General features: G+C 44.6%; 1 protein-coding gene across 7 annotated transcripts in view; it reads right to left on the reverse strand.

Moving 5' to 3' along the window:
* Positions 1 to 15,670, reverse strand: part of SYTL1 (synaptotagmin like 1) — a 295,599-nt gene that overhangs the window by 3,923 nt on the left and 276,006 nt on the right. For 4 of the 7 annotated variants that reach the window (XM_073666184.1, XM_073666185.1, XM_073666187.1 and 1 more), the window contains 4 exons: positions 15,533 to 15,611; positions 10,691 to 10,729; positions 10,465 to 10,564; positions 8,320 to 8,525 (listed from right to left, as the gene is read on the reverse strand). In XM_073666184.1, coding sequence (XP_073522285.1) covers positions 8,320 to 8,525; positions 10,465 to 10,564; positions 10,691 to 10,729; positions 15,533 to 15,611 — 424 coding nt within the window. Of the gene's footprint in view, positions 1 to 8,319; positions 8,526 to 10,464; positions 10,565 to 10,690; positions 10,730 to 10,840; positions 10,966 to 15,532; positions 15,612 to 15,670 lie in introns of those variants that run through there. The other 3 variants (XM_073666188.1, XM_073666186.1, XM_073666189.1) reach the window with 2 other exon arrangements.

The raw sequence follows: 15,670 nt of genomic DNA on the forward strand, positions 1-15,670 counted from the left end.
AGTCATGAAAATACAGAAAAATCTTTAAATGAGAAAGTGTGTCCAAACTTTTGGTCTGTACTGTATATTAACCCCTTTCCGACCACATCAGTAATAGTACATAGCTGCGCCCTGGGACTTATGGATCAGCTACGTACTATTACGCGTGCGGCGATCGCGCCTGCACACGAGCGGTGCGGGGCGATCGCCGCCAGGTGTCAGCTGATTGTCACAGCTGACACCCGGTGCTATGTGCAGGGAGCGGTCCCGCACCACTCCCTGCACATTAACCCCCGCAATGCTGCGATCGAAGTTGAAGTCGATCGCAGCATTGCGGTGGCAAGGGGGGAGGTGATTGCTATACTCACCTCTCCTGCCGGCATCCAGCGATGTCTGCGCGGCTTCCGGATGTTGTCATGACGACCCGATGTCGTCAGGACAACATCCGAGTCACCAGAAGGCAGGACGTTACTTTGGTCATGCGCAGTGCATGACCAAGTAATGTCTCCCTGTGTGCAGCGCTGACAGTGTGCATGACAAAGGGAGCTGCTGCTCTCTATGCCATGCAGCCGATCAGGCTGCAAAAAGTGAATGTCCCATAGTGGCACAATGTGTAAGAGTAAAAAAAAAAAAGAATGAAAAAAATAATCCCCAAAAAATAAAAATATATTGAACCTATAATATTTATTTATTATGAAAAAAAACAACAAAAAAAAACAATAAAAGTACACATATTTGGTATCGCCGTGTCCGGAACGACCTGACCTATTAAACTGTCCCACTAGTTAACCCCTTTAGTGAACACGGTAAAAAAAAGAAATAAAAAATAAAGAAAAAAACAATGCTTTATCATCATACCGCCAAACAAAAAATGGAATAACACGCGATCAAAAAGACGAATGTAAATAAAAATGGTGCTGCTGAAAACGTCATCTTGTCCCGCAAAAAAACATGTCGCCATACAGCTCCATCAGCTGAAAAATAAAAAAGTTATAGCTCTCAGAATAAAGCGATAAAATTTTTTATTTTTTCTAGAAAATAGTTTTTATCGTGTAAAAGCGGCAAAACATAAAAAAACTATATAAATGTGGTAACGCTGTAAACGTACTGACCCAGAGAATAAAGCTGCCTTATCAATTTTACCACACGCGGAACAGCATAAAAAAAAACATAAAAACAATTTCGGAATTGCTGTTTTTTGTTTATTCTGTCTCCAAAAAATCAGAATAGAAAGCGATCAAAAAATGTCACATGCCCAAAAATGGTACCAATAAAAATGTCAACTTGTTACGCAAAAAACAAGCTATCACATGACTCGGGTCGGCCAAAATATGGAAAAATTATAGCTCTCAAAATATGGCAATGCAAAAACTAGTCTTTGCAAAAAAAGCGTCTTTTAGTGTGTGACAGCTGTCAATCATAAAAACCTGATATGAATATGGTATCGCTGTAATCGCACCGACCCGAAGAATAAAGTCATCTAATCACTTATACCACACGAGGAACTGTGTAAAAAAATAAACTCTAAGGTTATGGTTCTGCTAGGGTTAGGGTTGTATTGGGGTTGGGGTTAGGGTTAGGGTTGGGATTTTTTCAAAAGTAAAGAAAAAAAAAATGCTGACGATATGGCGACCAGTGTTGAGCGCAACTGCTTGCTACTTGAGTTTGCATCGGGTGCTCGGGTATGCACCGAGTATCGTAGGTGTTCGAGTGACATGCTCGAGTCTCTGCCCCATATGCTTTGCGGCCCAAAAAAACGTTGCTGGGATCGCCTGCAATGCACGAGCGATCCCCGCATGTTTTTTTTGGGTGTCTAACAACCGTGAAACATGCGGGTCATGGACTCGAGCATCTCACTCCAGCACCTGTGATACATGGTGCATACACGAGTACCCGATGCAAACTCAAGTAGCGAGCACTTGGGCTTAAGACTAATGACAACTTATTCAATATGATGACCTAATGTTATCAAATTCTGTCGTACCTCTGGGTTCAAAATGTACACTATACCCCTTGATAAAATCCTTGAGGGGTCTAGTTTCCAAAATGGAGTAAATTGTGGGGGGGTTTCCACTATTTAGGTACATCAGGGGCTCCCGAAATAGTTGGTATGGTTTCAGTTGCAGAACTCACAGAACAGCTGCGCAGTCTGTCTCTGGGAGGTTCAGCAGCGGCTACAGGTCACCAATGTGGGGGTCTCTACAGGTAGGCCTGTCCAGCCTGTACCCAAGGTTGCCCTCCTAGACAGGTTTTCAGGAGGTAGGGACAAGTTTTTTGTATTCAAGGAGGCTTGCAAACTGTATTTTAAACTTCGTCCTTACGCCTCCGGAAATGAGAAGCAACGAGTTGGAATTGTGGTCCCTCTACTGCAGGGAGATCTTCAGTCATGGGTGTTTTCTTTACTACAGCACTTGGTTTGTCTCCAGTCTGTGGAGGGGTTTTTCGAGGCTCTGGTCCTCATCTATGATGACCCTGACCGAGTCTCCTTGGCCGAGTCTAGGCTACATCGCCTTCAGCAGGGGAATTGGGCAGTGGAGACGTGCAGTTCTGAATTCCGTAGATGGACAACGGATTCAAAGTGGAATGACTCAGCCCTTAGATGTTAATTTTGTGAGGAGCTTACTGAAAGGTTGAAAGATGCCTTGGCAGTATATGAAACCCCTCAGTCCTTGGAGGCTGCCATGTCGTTGGCCATACGTCTTGATACACGCCTTCAGGATAGATGGGTAAGACCACCTTCTCCGGGGCATTCTTGTGGGGGTTGTGTACCTCTGCAGGAGGAGCGGTCTGGGGGTGAATCAGTACTGGGAGAGGTGGAGGAACCGATGCAGTTAGGGGGTGCCTTTACATCATATATTTCCCTGAAGATTCGCAAGAAAAAAGGCGTATGTTTTTCTTTGTGGGAAAAAGGGACATTTTGTTGGGATCTGTCTTTCATTTCCTAAACATAAGGAGACTTGATAAACTCTTGGTAGTCTGGAGTTGGATAAACAAGGGGTGGTTTTGTTGCCAACCTGCAGTTCCCAGTTTGTCCTGACAGCAAAAGTGGTGCTAGAGAGCAAAACCGAGAAAATTTCTGTGTTTGTTGACAGTGGAGCCGGAGTCAGCATGGTTGTACTGAGGTTGTGAAAACTCATTGTCTTGCTTGCTGTACTTTAGCTAAACCTATTTCCATCTTCGCCATAGACTCAGCGCCACTTGCACAGAAAGCATTTACTCAGGTGGGGGTCAGTTCATTGTGAAATAATCCCTTTCTATGTCCTTGACAATCTTCCCACACCGATTGTTTTGGGTATTCCTTGGCTTGTTAAACATAATCCGTTGGTGGATTGGCAAACTGGGGAGATTATTGAATGGGGAGATTACTGCCATGAGAACTGTTTAGATATTTCCCTTGCTACTGTCTCTATGGAAATATTACCTGCTTTTCTGTCTGGTTTTGAGGATGTTTTTTCTGAGAGGGGGTGTCAGGATTTTCCTCCTCATCGTACATATGACTGTCCTATTAACCTGACACCTGGAGCTAAACTATCAAAGTCCAAACTGTATAATCTTTCTAGCCCTGAGAGACAAGCCATGAAGGATTTCATTGTGGAAAGTCTGGAGAAGGGACATATCAGAAACCTCATCTTCGCCCGTGGCGGCAGGGTTCTTCTTTGTGAAGAAAAAAGACGGCGGTCTACGTTTCTGTTTAGATTTATGGGAATTAAATCAAATTACCATCCGTGATCCATACCCTCTTCCTCTGATTCCTGATTTGTTCAGCCAGGTTGTAGGAGCTAAGGTATTCTCCAAGTTGGATTTAAGGGGAGCCTACAATCTGGTTAGAATCAGAGAAGAGGACGAATGGAAGACAGCATTCAATACCCCAGAAGGGCATTTAGAAAGTCTGGTTACGCCTCGGTTTGACCAATGCACCTGCAGTATTCCAGCATTTCATAAATGATATTTTCCATCATTTGGTGGGGAGGTTTGTGGTGGTCTATCTGGATGATATTTTGGTTTACTCACCTGATTTTGAGACTCAACGGGGGCATGTTAAGCAGGTGCTCCAGATATTAAGGGATAACAAACTTTATGCCAAACTGGAAAAATGTGTTTTCGCTGTTCAGGAGGTACAGTTTTTTGGGTACTTGTTGTCATCTTTGGGTTTTCGGATGGATCTGGAGAAGATCCGTGTAGTCCTTGATTGGGACAGTCCCGAGAACCTGAAGGCTTTACAACGTTTTCTGGGCTTGACTAATTTTTACCAGAAATTCATTCAAAATTACTCTGTTATTGTGAAACCCCTTACTGACATGACTAAGAGGGGGTCTGATTTTTCCAAATGGTCGGATGCTTCCCTCCAGGCTTTTTCTTCCTTAAAGAATCATTTTGCCACTGCCCTTATGCTTAGTCAACCCGATGTTTCCCAACCCTTTACTGTGGAGGTTGATGCGTTGGATGTTGGGGTTGGGGCTGTGTTGTCTCTGGGTCCGTCCCCTGGTAAATGGCGTCCATGCGCCTTCTTTTCTAAAAAATTGTCTTCGGCTGAGAGAAATTATGACGTGGGTAATATGGAACTTTTGGCAATCAAGTTGGCGTTTGAAGAATGGTGACATTGGTTGGAGGGGGCTGTCCATTCTATTACTGACCATAAGAATCTCTCATATCTCCAGTCAGCTAAACATCTCAACCCTAGGCAAGCCAGATGGTTCCTGTTTTACTAGGTTCAATTTTGTTGTCACTTTTCATCCAGGGGTCAAAAATGTCAAGACTGATGCTTTGTCCCGGAGCTTCCCTGGTAGCGGTGACCATGAGAACCCTGCCTCGATATTACAGAAAGGGGTAGTCATTTCAGCACGGTATCCTGACCTGGAAGGTGAGGTGTTGGAGGTTAAGGGGGACGCCCCTGCCTCCTGCCCTGCAGGAAAGTTATTTGTACCATCTAATCTTCATTGGAAAGTAATTAAGGAACATCATAACTCTGTGCTTGCTAGGCATCCAGGTGGTAAGGCAACTGCGGACCTCCTATCTCGTCGTTTTTGATGGCCGAGGTTGCATCGTGATGTGATTGAACGCGTATGTGGTTGTAGTATTTGCACACGTTCTAAGATTTTGCATACCCGTTCGTCTGGTACTCCTTTTCTGCTACCTATCCCTAGTAGGCTATGGACACACTTGTCCATGGATTTTATTACTGACCTACCGGTTTCTGCAAGCAAAACGGTGGTTTTGGTGGTTGTAGATAGGTTCAGTAAAATGGTTCACTTCGTCACATTACCTGCACTTCCAAATTCCAAGACACTTGCTCAGGTGTTCATAAATGAGATCGTGAAGCTTCACGGGGTTCCTTCCGATGTGGTGTCAGATCAGGGGACCCAGTTTTTTTCCAGGTTCTGGAAGGCATTCTGTTCTCAACTGGGGGGTGCAGCTGTCCTTTTCCTCTGCCTTCCACCCTCAGTCGAATGGACAGACCGAGTGTGTCAATCAGAATTTGGAGACCTACCTCAGTTGTTTCATCTCTGAAAATCAGGAGGATTGGGCAACCTACTTACCGCTGGCAGAATTTTCCATTAATAATCATTGTCAAGAATCCACTGGCAGGTCACCGTTCTTCGGTGCATATGGTTATTACCCACAGTTTGGTACCTTTAGTGGGGGAGGAGCTTCGAGAGTTCCTGAGGAGGAACAGTTTGCTTCAGCGCTCTCCTTGGTATGGCAGGGTGTTCTGAGTAATTTAAAGATCATGGGAGACAGGTATAAATGTATGGCTGACAGAAAACGCTTGCCAGGTCCGGACCTGAATGTGAATGACTTTGTGTGGTTGTCTACCAGGAATATAAGATTGAAAGTTCCTTCTTGGAAGCTGGGACCTAGGTTTGTTGGTCCCTATAAAATAACTGCCGTCATTAACCCAGCAGCGTTTTGTCTTGAACTTCCTCAAGCCCTTAATGTCCACAACATGTTCCACAGGTCCTTACTCAATGTGAAACCTCTTGAGCTCTCACCTCTACCACTGCCCCCAGTAATGGTTGATGGTAATCTGTAGTTTCAGATTTTTGAGGATTGTAGATTGTCGTCTCCATCGTCGTTCTCTACAATACTTGGTGCACTGGATGGGTTAAAGGGTTATAGTCCAGAGGAGAGGATGTGGGTTTCAGCATCACACTGTTCATTCCACACTTCATATCCTGAGAAACCCGGTCCTGAGTGTCCGGAGGCCACTCATAGAGGAGGGGGTACTGTCAAGGGTGTGTCAGAAGTGACAAACAGTCGCCCTGCAGTTGGTTGCAGGAGATCTGTACGTTTGGCATTACTTCTTAGAGGCTGTCTCTCTAGGACCCAGTGACTACCTTCCTCTGCCTAATTAACACCCTGGCCTAGGTGTATAAATACCTGCTGTCTGCTAGAGGTAGGTGCCGGCAATACTCATTACCTTTTGTGAAGGCTCGGAGCAAGTGCATTGCTTCATCCTCTCTGGAGCTATGAGGATGGGTGTTCATCTCTCTGAAGTCGACTAAAAGCTAAGCTAAGCTATCTTCCCTTGTTTGTTCCCCCTTGTTGTCTTTAGTTGTCAGTGGGGATCGACTAGCGCTCATCCCCCTCCCTTCCCTAGCTAGCGCCAAACGTCAGGGAAAGACAGGGCGAGGTTTGTGTGCAGCGACTGTTGAAGAGCCAATATAGGGACGTTAGTGGAGACAGGGTGATACTAGATCAGCCTAGGAGGTCCCCACTCCCCCCTTTCCCTAGAGTCTGGGCTCCCTTTCCCTCTTCCCTTTGTGTTACACTAAGTCTTTCCCACACCTTGCGTGGCACTGGATGGTGAATCCCTAGGGCTAACAGGACCTGTTAAAGTAGAGAAAGTCTGAGCTGAACGGAAGAAAATTATTGAAATTTACTGTGTGAACAAAGCAAGTGGTGAAGGGTGCTGTGGCCAATAATGCGTGTTAAAGACTGATATACTTGAACTGTCCAGTAAAGTTGAACTTGTTAAAGAAGTTGACAACAACTTTTTATTATCCCCCCCGATGTATCCCCCCGAGGCCCATAAGTATATTTGTAAATACCTTCTGTTGCAGGTTCTGTGACCCTGTGCTGACGTCACGACAAGTGAGGCGTGACTCAGTGCTGGGGTCCCTGTGGTGGCTGCTGGGTTGTGGGCGGGGTTTCCCCACGCGTCACACCCAGCATCCACCGCGCTCTCTCCCGATGAATGGGGAGAGGCAGAGCGCGCGGTGGATGCTGGGTATGACGCGCGGGAATAATCCTGTCCAAAACCCAGCCGGCACCGTGGAACGCGGAGGAGGGACCCTCAGCTGCAGCCTGGACTTGTCATCAGCGGATGTCAGCGCCGGCTGCAGCCGGGGGTCATGTGATGCCTGTGAGCGGCCACTGATAGCGCCGCTCACAAGCAGTAACTGCAACATAAGGTATTTACAAAAACACTTATGGACCCCGGGGAGATACATTGGGGAGGGGATAATAAGTAGTGGACAACCCCTTTAAAATGAACCGGGTGGGTGTGTAGCTGTTCCTGGAACCGAAGACAGCGAAGGCCTCCAGCCTGCAAGTGAGTGTAATGCACCTTACACAGCACAACACATATGAACTGGGACACAAATTGTTTGTAAAATGCCAGAGTGCTATGGAACAGCAGGTTGCCTACAGCTACTGCCCTGGGTCCCTTATATATAGCCCCTTTTTATTATTTTTAATCAATCCATGGCTAAAATAAATAAATTCACTGTCGAACAGTCTCTTTAACCGCTAAGTTAGAACTACATGTGGCTTTCAGGATCTCTAGCTGCAAGTTCTATTACTTACCTATGAAAGAGTTGTTATAGCATCACTCTTATTTGCCACCATGTTGCAAGTAATCACTGTCACACCACACAAGAACCTTTTTCTGGCAATAGATCAGAACTTTCTAACTACTTTTGCACCACCTCGGATTCCGTCAAATTTGCTCAACTATATGATAACATAATAAAACACTGAATTACCTTTCAAGTCTCCTCCTCCCCCAGCGCTGCCACTCCATTGCCCTGCAGTCAATCACTGGCCTCAGCAGTCATTAGCTGTACATGCCAATATTACTGATTAGGTGGCAGCTGTCACAGTGACATTACACTGGAGCACCAGAGTGACGGTGCTGGAATGGCAGTGAATTTGTAAGATGAGTTATGGTTATTTTATTATGTTGTCATGCATCAGGCAAATTTGATAATATCATGGAAAACCTCTTTAATGTGGCTGGAACAAAATTTACTGATGTTTACACTATTTATAATTAGCAAAAATGCAATTATTATAAAATATTATATTCCGTTAGATTGACAGGAAAAAAGAGTTAAGTACCTCGACCAGTACTGAGACGAATTCCTCCGAGAGGTCGACTGGATATGGCTCCTTGATCCCAGACTGTGAATTCTACACATGCTTCAGTCAGATCCTCCATCCGAAAACCATCATATACCATAGTGTGATTGTACATTGGCCGTAAACTACGTGCAATAACTCGTGTGCGCTGAATACTTGAGGGACTGTCGTCTGGGAGCACACAGCTATATAGAGGTAGTTAATGCGAAAGTTAATGCTTTGCAGGCTAATATGCTAAACTCTGACAACATATGCAAATATAATCTAAAGCTCCCGCCAACAATATTGTCAGACATTGAACTAAAAATTAAGACCTTAAGGCTACGTTTCCACAAAGAATATTTGGTGTTTGATGTTGCAGACTTTCTGCATAATTTCAGCACCTATTATGTAAATTAGGTTACGTGAGTTTTTTTTCATAGTGTTTTTTATTGAGTTTTTTTATCACATTTTTGATTCTACATATTTTTTTTAATGGTATGTCATGCTTTAAATTCAGCTACTTTGTTTTTTATACTTCCCGGCATTTAGCTTTGACAAAAGTTTATTGATAGTCACGTGCAGATTGTATGCATTTTTAGGCTGCATGCCCACTATGCGTTTTTCAAGCGTTTTTGCCGCGGAATTTCCGCAGCGAAAACGCTTAAAAAACGCTTGGTAATACGTGACCCATGGTCCCCAATGATAATCCGCATGTGCTGTGCACATGCTGCTGAAATTTCCGCTGCGGAAATCATTATCATTAATTTTGCGGACACGAAGCATCATCGCCGCCATTGACTTGCATTGGACCGCGTGACATCCACATCACTGCATCTGCACATGCGGATATAACACAATTCAATGTGCGGATGGTACCCGGGTTAGGAGAAGAGGAGACTCTCCTCCTCCAGTCCCAGGTACCATAGAACCTGTTAAAAAAAGAATTTAAAATAAAAAATAAAGCTTATACTTACCTTCCGATGTCCTCCCGGTGTTTTCTCCCCTCCGTCTGGTCTGCTCTATGGGTCGCGGTGTTGTGAAGGACCTGCCATGATGTCATTGAGTCATGTGACCTGTCACATGACTCAATGACATCAGCGCAGGTCCTTCACACCACCGCAAGCTGCCCAAGACACCGGACGCAGCGGAGAAAACACCGAGAGGACATTGGAAGGTAAGTATAATCTTTATTTTTTATTTTTTACCATTCTTATTCTTTTTTTTAACTAACTTGGTCACAGTACTATAAATAGATGCCGGTTGCATGGATTTATATAGTGTGAACAAGTTGTCAAGCACTTTTCCAAGTGATGCTAAAATCGCTTGGAAAAGCGCTTGATAACCCTCATGCAGAAATGCATGCAAAAACGCTTGACAAGCGCTTCTACCTGGCAGAAAAAATGCATGTAAAAACCGCATGCGTTTTTCTTGCCAGGGAGAAGCGTAAAAAATATGCAGCATTTCTGCATTGTGGGCACATAGCCTTAATGTTGTTTTTTTTACCTGCGGATTTTCTGCATCCAATCCAAGTCTAAGGGTATGTGTACACGATCAGTGTTCACTGCTTATTGGACGCAGTGCAAGATGTTACAGCATAGTGGATGGGATTTACACAAATCCCATGCCCACTATGTGTCTGCGGCACACCCGCGGAAACAGACATGCAGCGCATCTTTCCAGACCGCAGCATGTCAATTTCTCCTGTGGGTCCGCATGCGGGCTTTCCCCAAAGACCTAATCTCTATGGGAAAAGTCTGCATGTGAGAAGAAAAAAAAAGAGGCCGCCGCTCATTTGCATAATGAGCTGAAGCTAGAGGCGGCTCCTCCGCAGCTTTGGGGCCGCAGCCGGCTCCGGATAGTCTGCACATACCCTAAGAGTAAAATCCGCTCATAAAACTCAGCATATTCATAAGAGAAATTGACAAGTGGTGGATTTGAAACATGTCAGTTTTCGTTGAGTGAAAAAAAAGTAAAGTGGGCATAAGACTTCTAGAAACCCCATCCACTCTGCTGGAACTGGATGTATGACACTGTGTTTTTGATTCAGCAAAAACACGCAGCATCAAAAGGTCACCAAAAACTCATCGTGGGCACTCAGCCTAAAAGGTAGAAATGAAAGTATAATTTCTAATGTTACTATACCATTTTACGAATGAACTAATGTTCCCAGCTTTATGAGGAACAAGCTGTTGTGCCTCCTTGACCCAAATATGCAGTTCTCCAGAGGGCGGAAGTCCTAAACCTGCCATTAATAAAAAGTGGCAATTTAATAAGTTGAACCTAATTTAAAAAACTGAGTACAATTTCACACAATATATACAGTGAATCTGACCTTAAGCAAGTCTCTGGACCAATAGGAAAACTTTACCTTTTCCAAGAAGGTTGATCAGCTGGTGCAAGTTTTGTCCTAAGGGAATTTGCATACATGGAGTTTATTTGATGCGGTCATAAACAAGGGAGTTTTCTATTGGAAACTTGATTAAGGAAAAGCGCCTTGTTTTACGTTTTCTGAAGTGTAGTAGTTTTGGAGAGGTTATTTCATGGAGCGTTTTTGGCAGCCTTTAAATGCAGACAGTATGTAGTTTGTAATGTTTCCCATCAAGAGATGCTTCAAAAAAGTGAAATGCACTTTCTTCTCTCCCACTAGGCATTTTTAAAAATCCAAAGCAGAATAAAAAAGTACTCAAAAGACTGAACATATGAACAGCAAAGTGGTTTTCCAACAGAAATGATTACACAATGGCACAAATAGCACTAACAAAATGATCAATTAAATGGTCAGGTTTTTGAAAGTCTCAAACACTTAAGGCAGTCAAAGATGCCAAATATTTAAAAGAAGTAATATGTACATTCTTCAGGCATTTTCAGCTAGGAAGATACTCAGTACTTTACAATAGAAGTCAATGGGGAGGCTGTAAAGACGCACGGGCATTTTATCAATGTTTTTGCCTGAAATAATTCTGGAAATTTATTCATTATTTAATGGATTAAAAAATGGAAGGAAATGACTGAAAAAATGTTGACGTAAAAAACACTCAAATGAACAAAAACCGTAAAAAAAAAGGGTTACAAAATTTAAGAGAGAGAGATACCTAAGGTATCTTCTGCTTGAAAAAATAATGTTTTTGACCAACAAAAAAAGTTATAGTATGATCATAAATAATAATAATTTATATATATAGCGCCAACATATTCTGCAGCACTTTACAATTAAGTGGGGACATGTACAGACAATAAATTCAATACAAGGTGAGACAGTCTAAACAGTTACATCAGGAGTGAGGTCCCTGCTCGCAAGCTTACATTCTACAAGGAAATGGGGGGACACAATAGGTGAAAAGTACTTGTTATTTCAGGTCTGGCAATTCTAATAAGTAGGGATTTTCATATAAAGCTGCATGATCCGGTCATCAGCCAGTATGTTTAAGTGCAATAATCAAGTATCGAGTGCAGTTATCGTGTGCATGGAGGGTGTGGAGACAGATGAATAGTAGGGAGCAGATTCTGAATAATATTTAGAAGGAGGGAACAGGGGAAAGTTGGTTTACTGAGTAGTTAAGGTGGTAGGCTTGTTTAAAGAGATGGGTTTTTAAAGCGTGCGTGAAGACTTGGGGGCTAGGCATTAGTCGGATCATCTGGGGTAGTGCATTCCAGAGAACTGGCGCAACACAAGAGAAGTCTTGGAGACGGAGGTGCGAGGTTCAGATTATGGGGAATGTTAGTCTTAGGTCATTTGTAGAACGGAGGGCACATGTAGGGCGATAGACAGAGAAGAGAGAGGAAATATAAGGTAGTGCAGAATTGTGGAGACCTTTGTGGGTGAGGGCGATGAGTTTATATTGGACCCTGTAGCGAATGGGCAACCAGTGTAATGACTGGCACAAGATAGAGGCATCGGTGAAGCAGCTGGACAGAAATACGACCTTGGCTGCCGCATTCAGGACGGATTGGAGAGGAGAAAGTTTGGAAAGAGGGAGACCGATCAGAAGAGAGTTGCAGTAGTCCAGACGAGAGTGAATAAGAATAAGAGCGACAGTAAGAGTTTTAGCAGTTTCAAAGGTGAGAAAAGGTCGGATTCTGGAAATGTTTTTAAGATGCAGGTGACAAGAGCGAGTGAGTGATCGGATATAGGGAGTAAAGGAAAGGTTAGTGTCGAATATGACCCCAAGGCAGCGGGCGTGCTGCTTGGGAGTCATGGTTGAACCTTCCAATGTAATTTTGATGTTAGGTAGAGTTAGGTTAGTAGAGGGGAGAAACACAAGAAGTTCAGTTTTGGAGAGATTCAGTTTAAGATAGAGGGAAGACATGATGTTAGAGACAGCAGACAAACAATCCTTGGTATTTTGTATTAGGGTAGGGGTGATGTCAGGGGAAGAAGTGTATAATTGGGTGTTGTCAGTGACGCGCCCCCTAGGACCATGGGGTACTCGCCACCGGGTCAGTCGGTTCCTTGGGATTGTCACGGGGGCCCTAGGCGGTCAATAAAAAGACAAGGATGGTTTGTTTAGGGGACAAGTTTTGTGACGCCACCAGTAGTGTGCGGCTATAGGGGGCCGCCGCTGCTATTCAGATCAACTAGGGCTGATGGTGATGCAGCTGAGATAGCGCAGCTCTCCACGGGCAGAGCTAGGCCCAAGGGCAGTATAATGGATGGATGTTGGGGTGCAGGACTGAGGGTGCAGATAATGACCAGACGACACAAGAATGGCGGTTTCCTCTACCTTTACTTGAGGTTTGCTGGAACAGACTGGGGCACTGATCACAGAAGGTAATGGAGATAAGGGCGGCCTGGAAGCAATTTGGGGATCCACCTCACCAGGTGGAGTTGTAGGCCTTCCTGTTGCGCTGTCTCTTTGGCCCTGTTGCCTAAAGCTATGCTGCGGCCCTCTTTCCTGAAAAATCATTAAATCCTCACCGGTATGGCAGGCAGCTTGAGCTTTTTTCAGGCATCGCTCCATCGTGGCGGCTCCGGGCTTTAGTATGCTGCTGAGCCGCCAGGTGTCTGGTGGGGCCAGGAGACCTGTGTGACTCCCCTGCGGGTTCAGTCGCCACAGAGGTACTGCATCTCACCCAGAGGTGTGGTATCTTACTCTCAGGTAAGGATAGAGTGCTGCCCGGGACCCTAACACCTGCATCCAACACTACACTACTCCAGACCAGCTGGAGGGGCAAGGTGTGTCGCGCTTCCTGCTGAGCCCTGTCCCTGGCTGGAGTGGGGGGAACCAAAGTGAGGGGGAACCATGTAGTGGGTGTGGGTGGAGGACATAGATCAGGGGAGCACTTGTTAGGAATAGTATAAAGAAGGAAGCCATCTTGAAAGGACAGAGCAGTCTGAGAGGAGAAGTAGTGGGAGCAGGAGCTCTGCAGGAGCTCTGCTCAGGAGGAGGAGGGCCTAGCCAGAGAGGCCCAAGACTGAGGGGAGAGAGAGAGAAAGGAGCAGGAGTAAGGATTCAGGAACGAGGAAGGGATCCCAGGGGTACGGGAAGTGCTGGAGGCCACCCGTACGCCCGAATCTGCCAGGCGGTGGATTGATCAAGCCGCAGAGGGGACCGGCCCCTAATCAGTGAGAATTACAAAGTTCAACTGGAAACTGGAGGCTGTAGTATTTCAGGTACTGCAGCCACAATCCACATCAGTCTCACCAAGAAGGTAGCCATAGAGGATCCATGGGACAGAGAAGACGTCGCCCGACAAGGTCCGCGGTCACTGGATTGGGACACTAGGTGTGAGGTGCAGGAAGACGGCTGAGAAGGGCATATAGAACAGGGTCCTGTTAGGCACTCTTGAAACACCTGGGAGTTTTGCTGAACCCTTGCCTGGTGAGCGCAGCGCGACATGGGAGGCTGTAATCCGGACAGTGCAACCTGAGGAACTTAACAACTGTGAGTAAACTCTGAGGACTGCGAAGCATACTGAGGAGGAGCTGGTGATCCACAGTATCAAATTCTGCAGAGAGATCCAGGAGAATCAGAAGGGAGCAGTGCCCTTTAGGATTTAGCGGTTAGTAGATCATTAGAGACTTTAGTGAGGGAAGTTTCAGTGGAGTGTGAAGAGCGGAAACCAGATTGTAGAGGGTCGAGGAGAGAGTTATCTGAGAGATAGCGGATTAGACGGGAGTGGACCAAGCGTTCTAGGAGTTTAGAGATGAAAGGAAGGTTAGGAAGGGTCTGTAGTTAGCAGTGCACTTCTGGACCAGGGATGGCTTTTTAAGTAAAGGGGCTATGATGGCAGGTTTAAATGAGTAGGGAAAGATACCTGAAGAAAGAGAGAGGTTAAATATTTTAGTCAGGTGAGTGGTGACCACCGGTGAGAGGGACTCCAGGAGATGTGAAGGAATGGGGTCACTGTTGTAGATTGTAGGCCGAGTAGAAGCAAGATGCTGGGTAACTTCTTCTTCTGTAACAGGCTCAAAGAAGGCAAGTGAGCTTTTAGTGTGACAGTGAAGGGGATCCAGGCACTGGGGAGATTCGGCTGAGATGTCCTGATGGATGTGGTTGATTTTTTCTAGGAAATAAGTGGCCAGATCCTCACAGCTGAGTTTGGTGATGGGGGCCTGTGCTTTAGGGCTCAGGAGGGAGTTTAAGGTTTCAAAAAGTCGTTTTGGATTGTTGGATAGTGAAGTGATGAGGGTGGTGAAGTAGGATTGTTTGCCAGATGAAGGGCAGAGTTATACCCTTCAAGTATGTCATTTAGTTATTTTAAGTTTTTTGAAGCAAATGATACTCATCAAAATCTCTTGAAAAATTCTTCCAGTTCATATCTGTAAAAAATTATGTTGTTGTTCACATCAGGAATTTTTTTAACCTGCCAATCAAAAGGCTGCAAACAATGCTTCAGGGGGGAAAAAAAGTACTCTAAAATGCTTCAAAATCTCTTCAAAACAGGTGGAGAATAAAGAGAAACTCCCCAAAATAGGAAAGATTACTGATGCAGTTTCTGTTTGAAAAAATCATGGTTTTGTAACGCAAAAAACTCGCTTAAAAGACTGGAATAACACGGGCAGTTTTTGAAGGGAAAACCAGGAGTCGATTCAATTGTTATGAACAATATAAATGAAGCATTTATATTTATCAGAAATTGAACACCTCTGAAACCAATTTATAAAAACTGCTCTTCTGCCCTTCAATATTAAAACTCTAAAAGTGAAAATCACTGATAAACAAAGGAAGCAGTCAATTGAATAATGAGTAAATAAAAAGATAATGCTCACCATCAGCACCCTGAGGAGTGAATTTTGCAGCGAAATTGAGCCTTCCTCGACTGTACAAAAAGTCTGGCGAAAGAGGGGTCTGAGAAAGATATCATAAGTCATAGTTATATTATCAGTTTGACGATCCAATATACAAAG

Source organism: Phyllobates terribilis, unplaced genomic scaffold, assembly GCF_046119375.1.
Source record: "Phyllobates terribilis strain yellow unplaced genomic scaffold, ASM4611937v1 Scaffold_2__4_contigs__length_985480577, whole genome shotgun sequence".
Taxonomy (NCBI): domain Eukaryota; kingdom Metazoa; phylum Chordata; class Amphibia; order Anura; family Dendrobatidae; genus Phyllobates; species Phyllobates terribilis.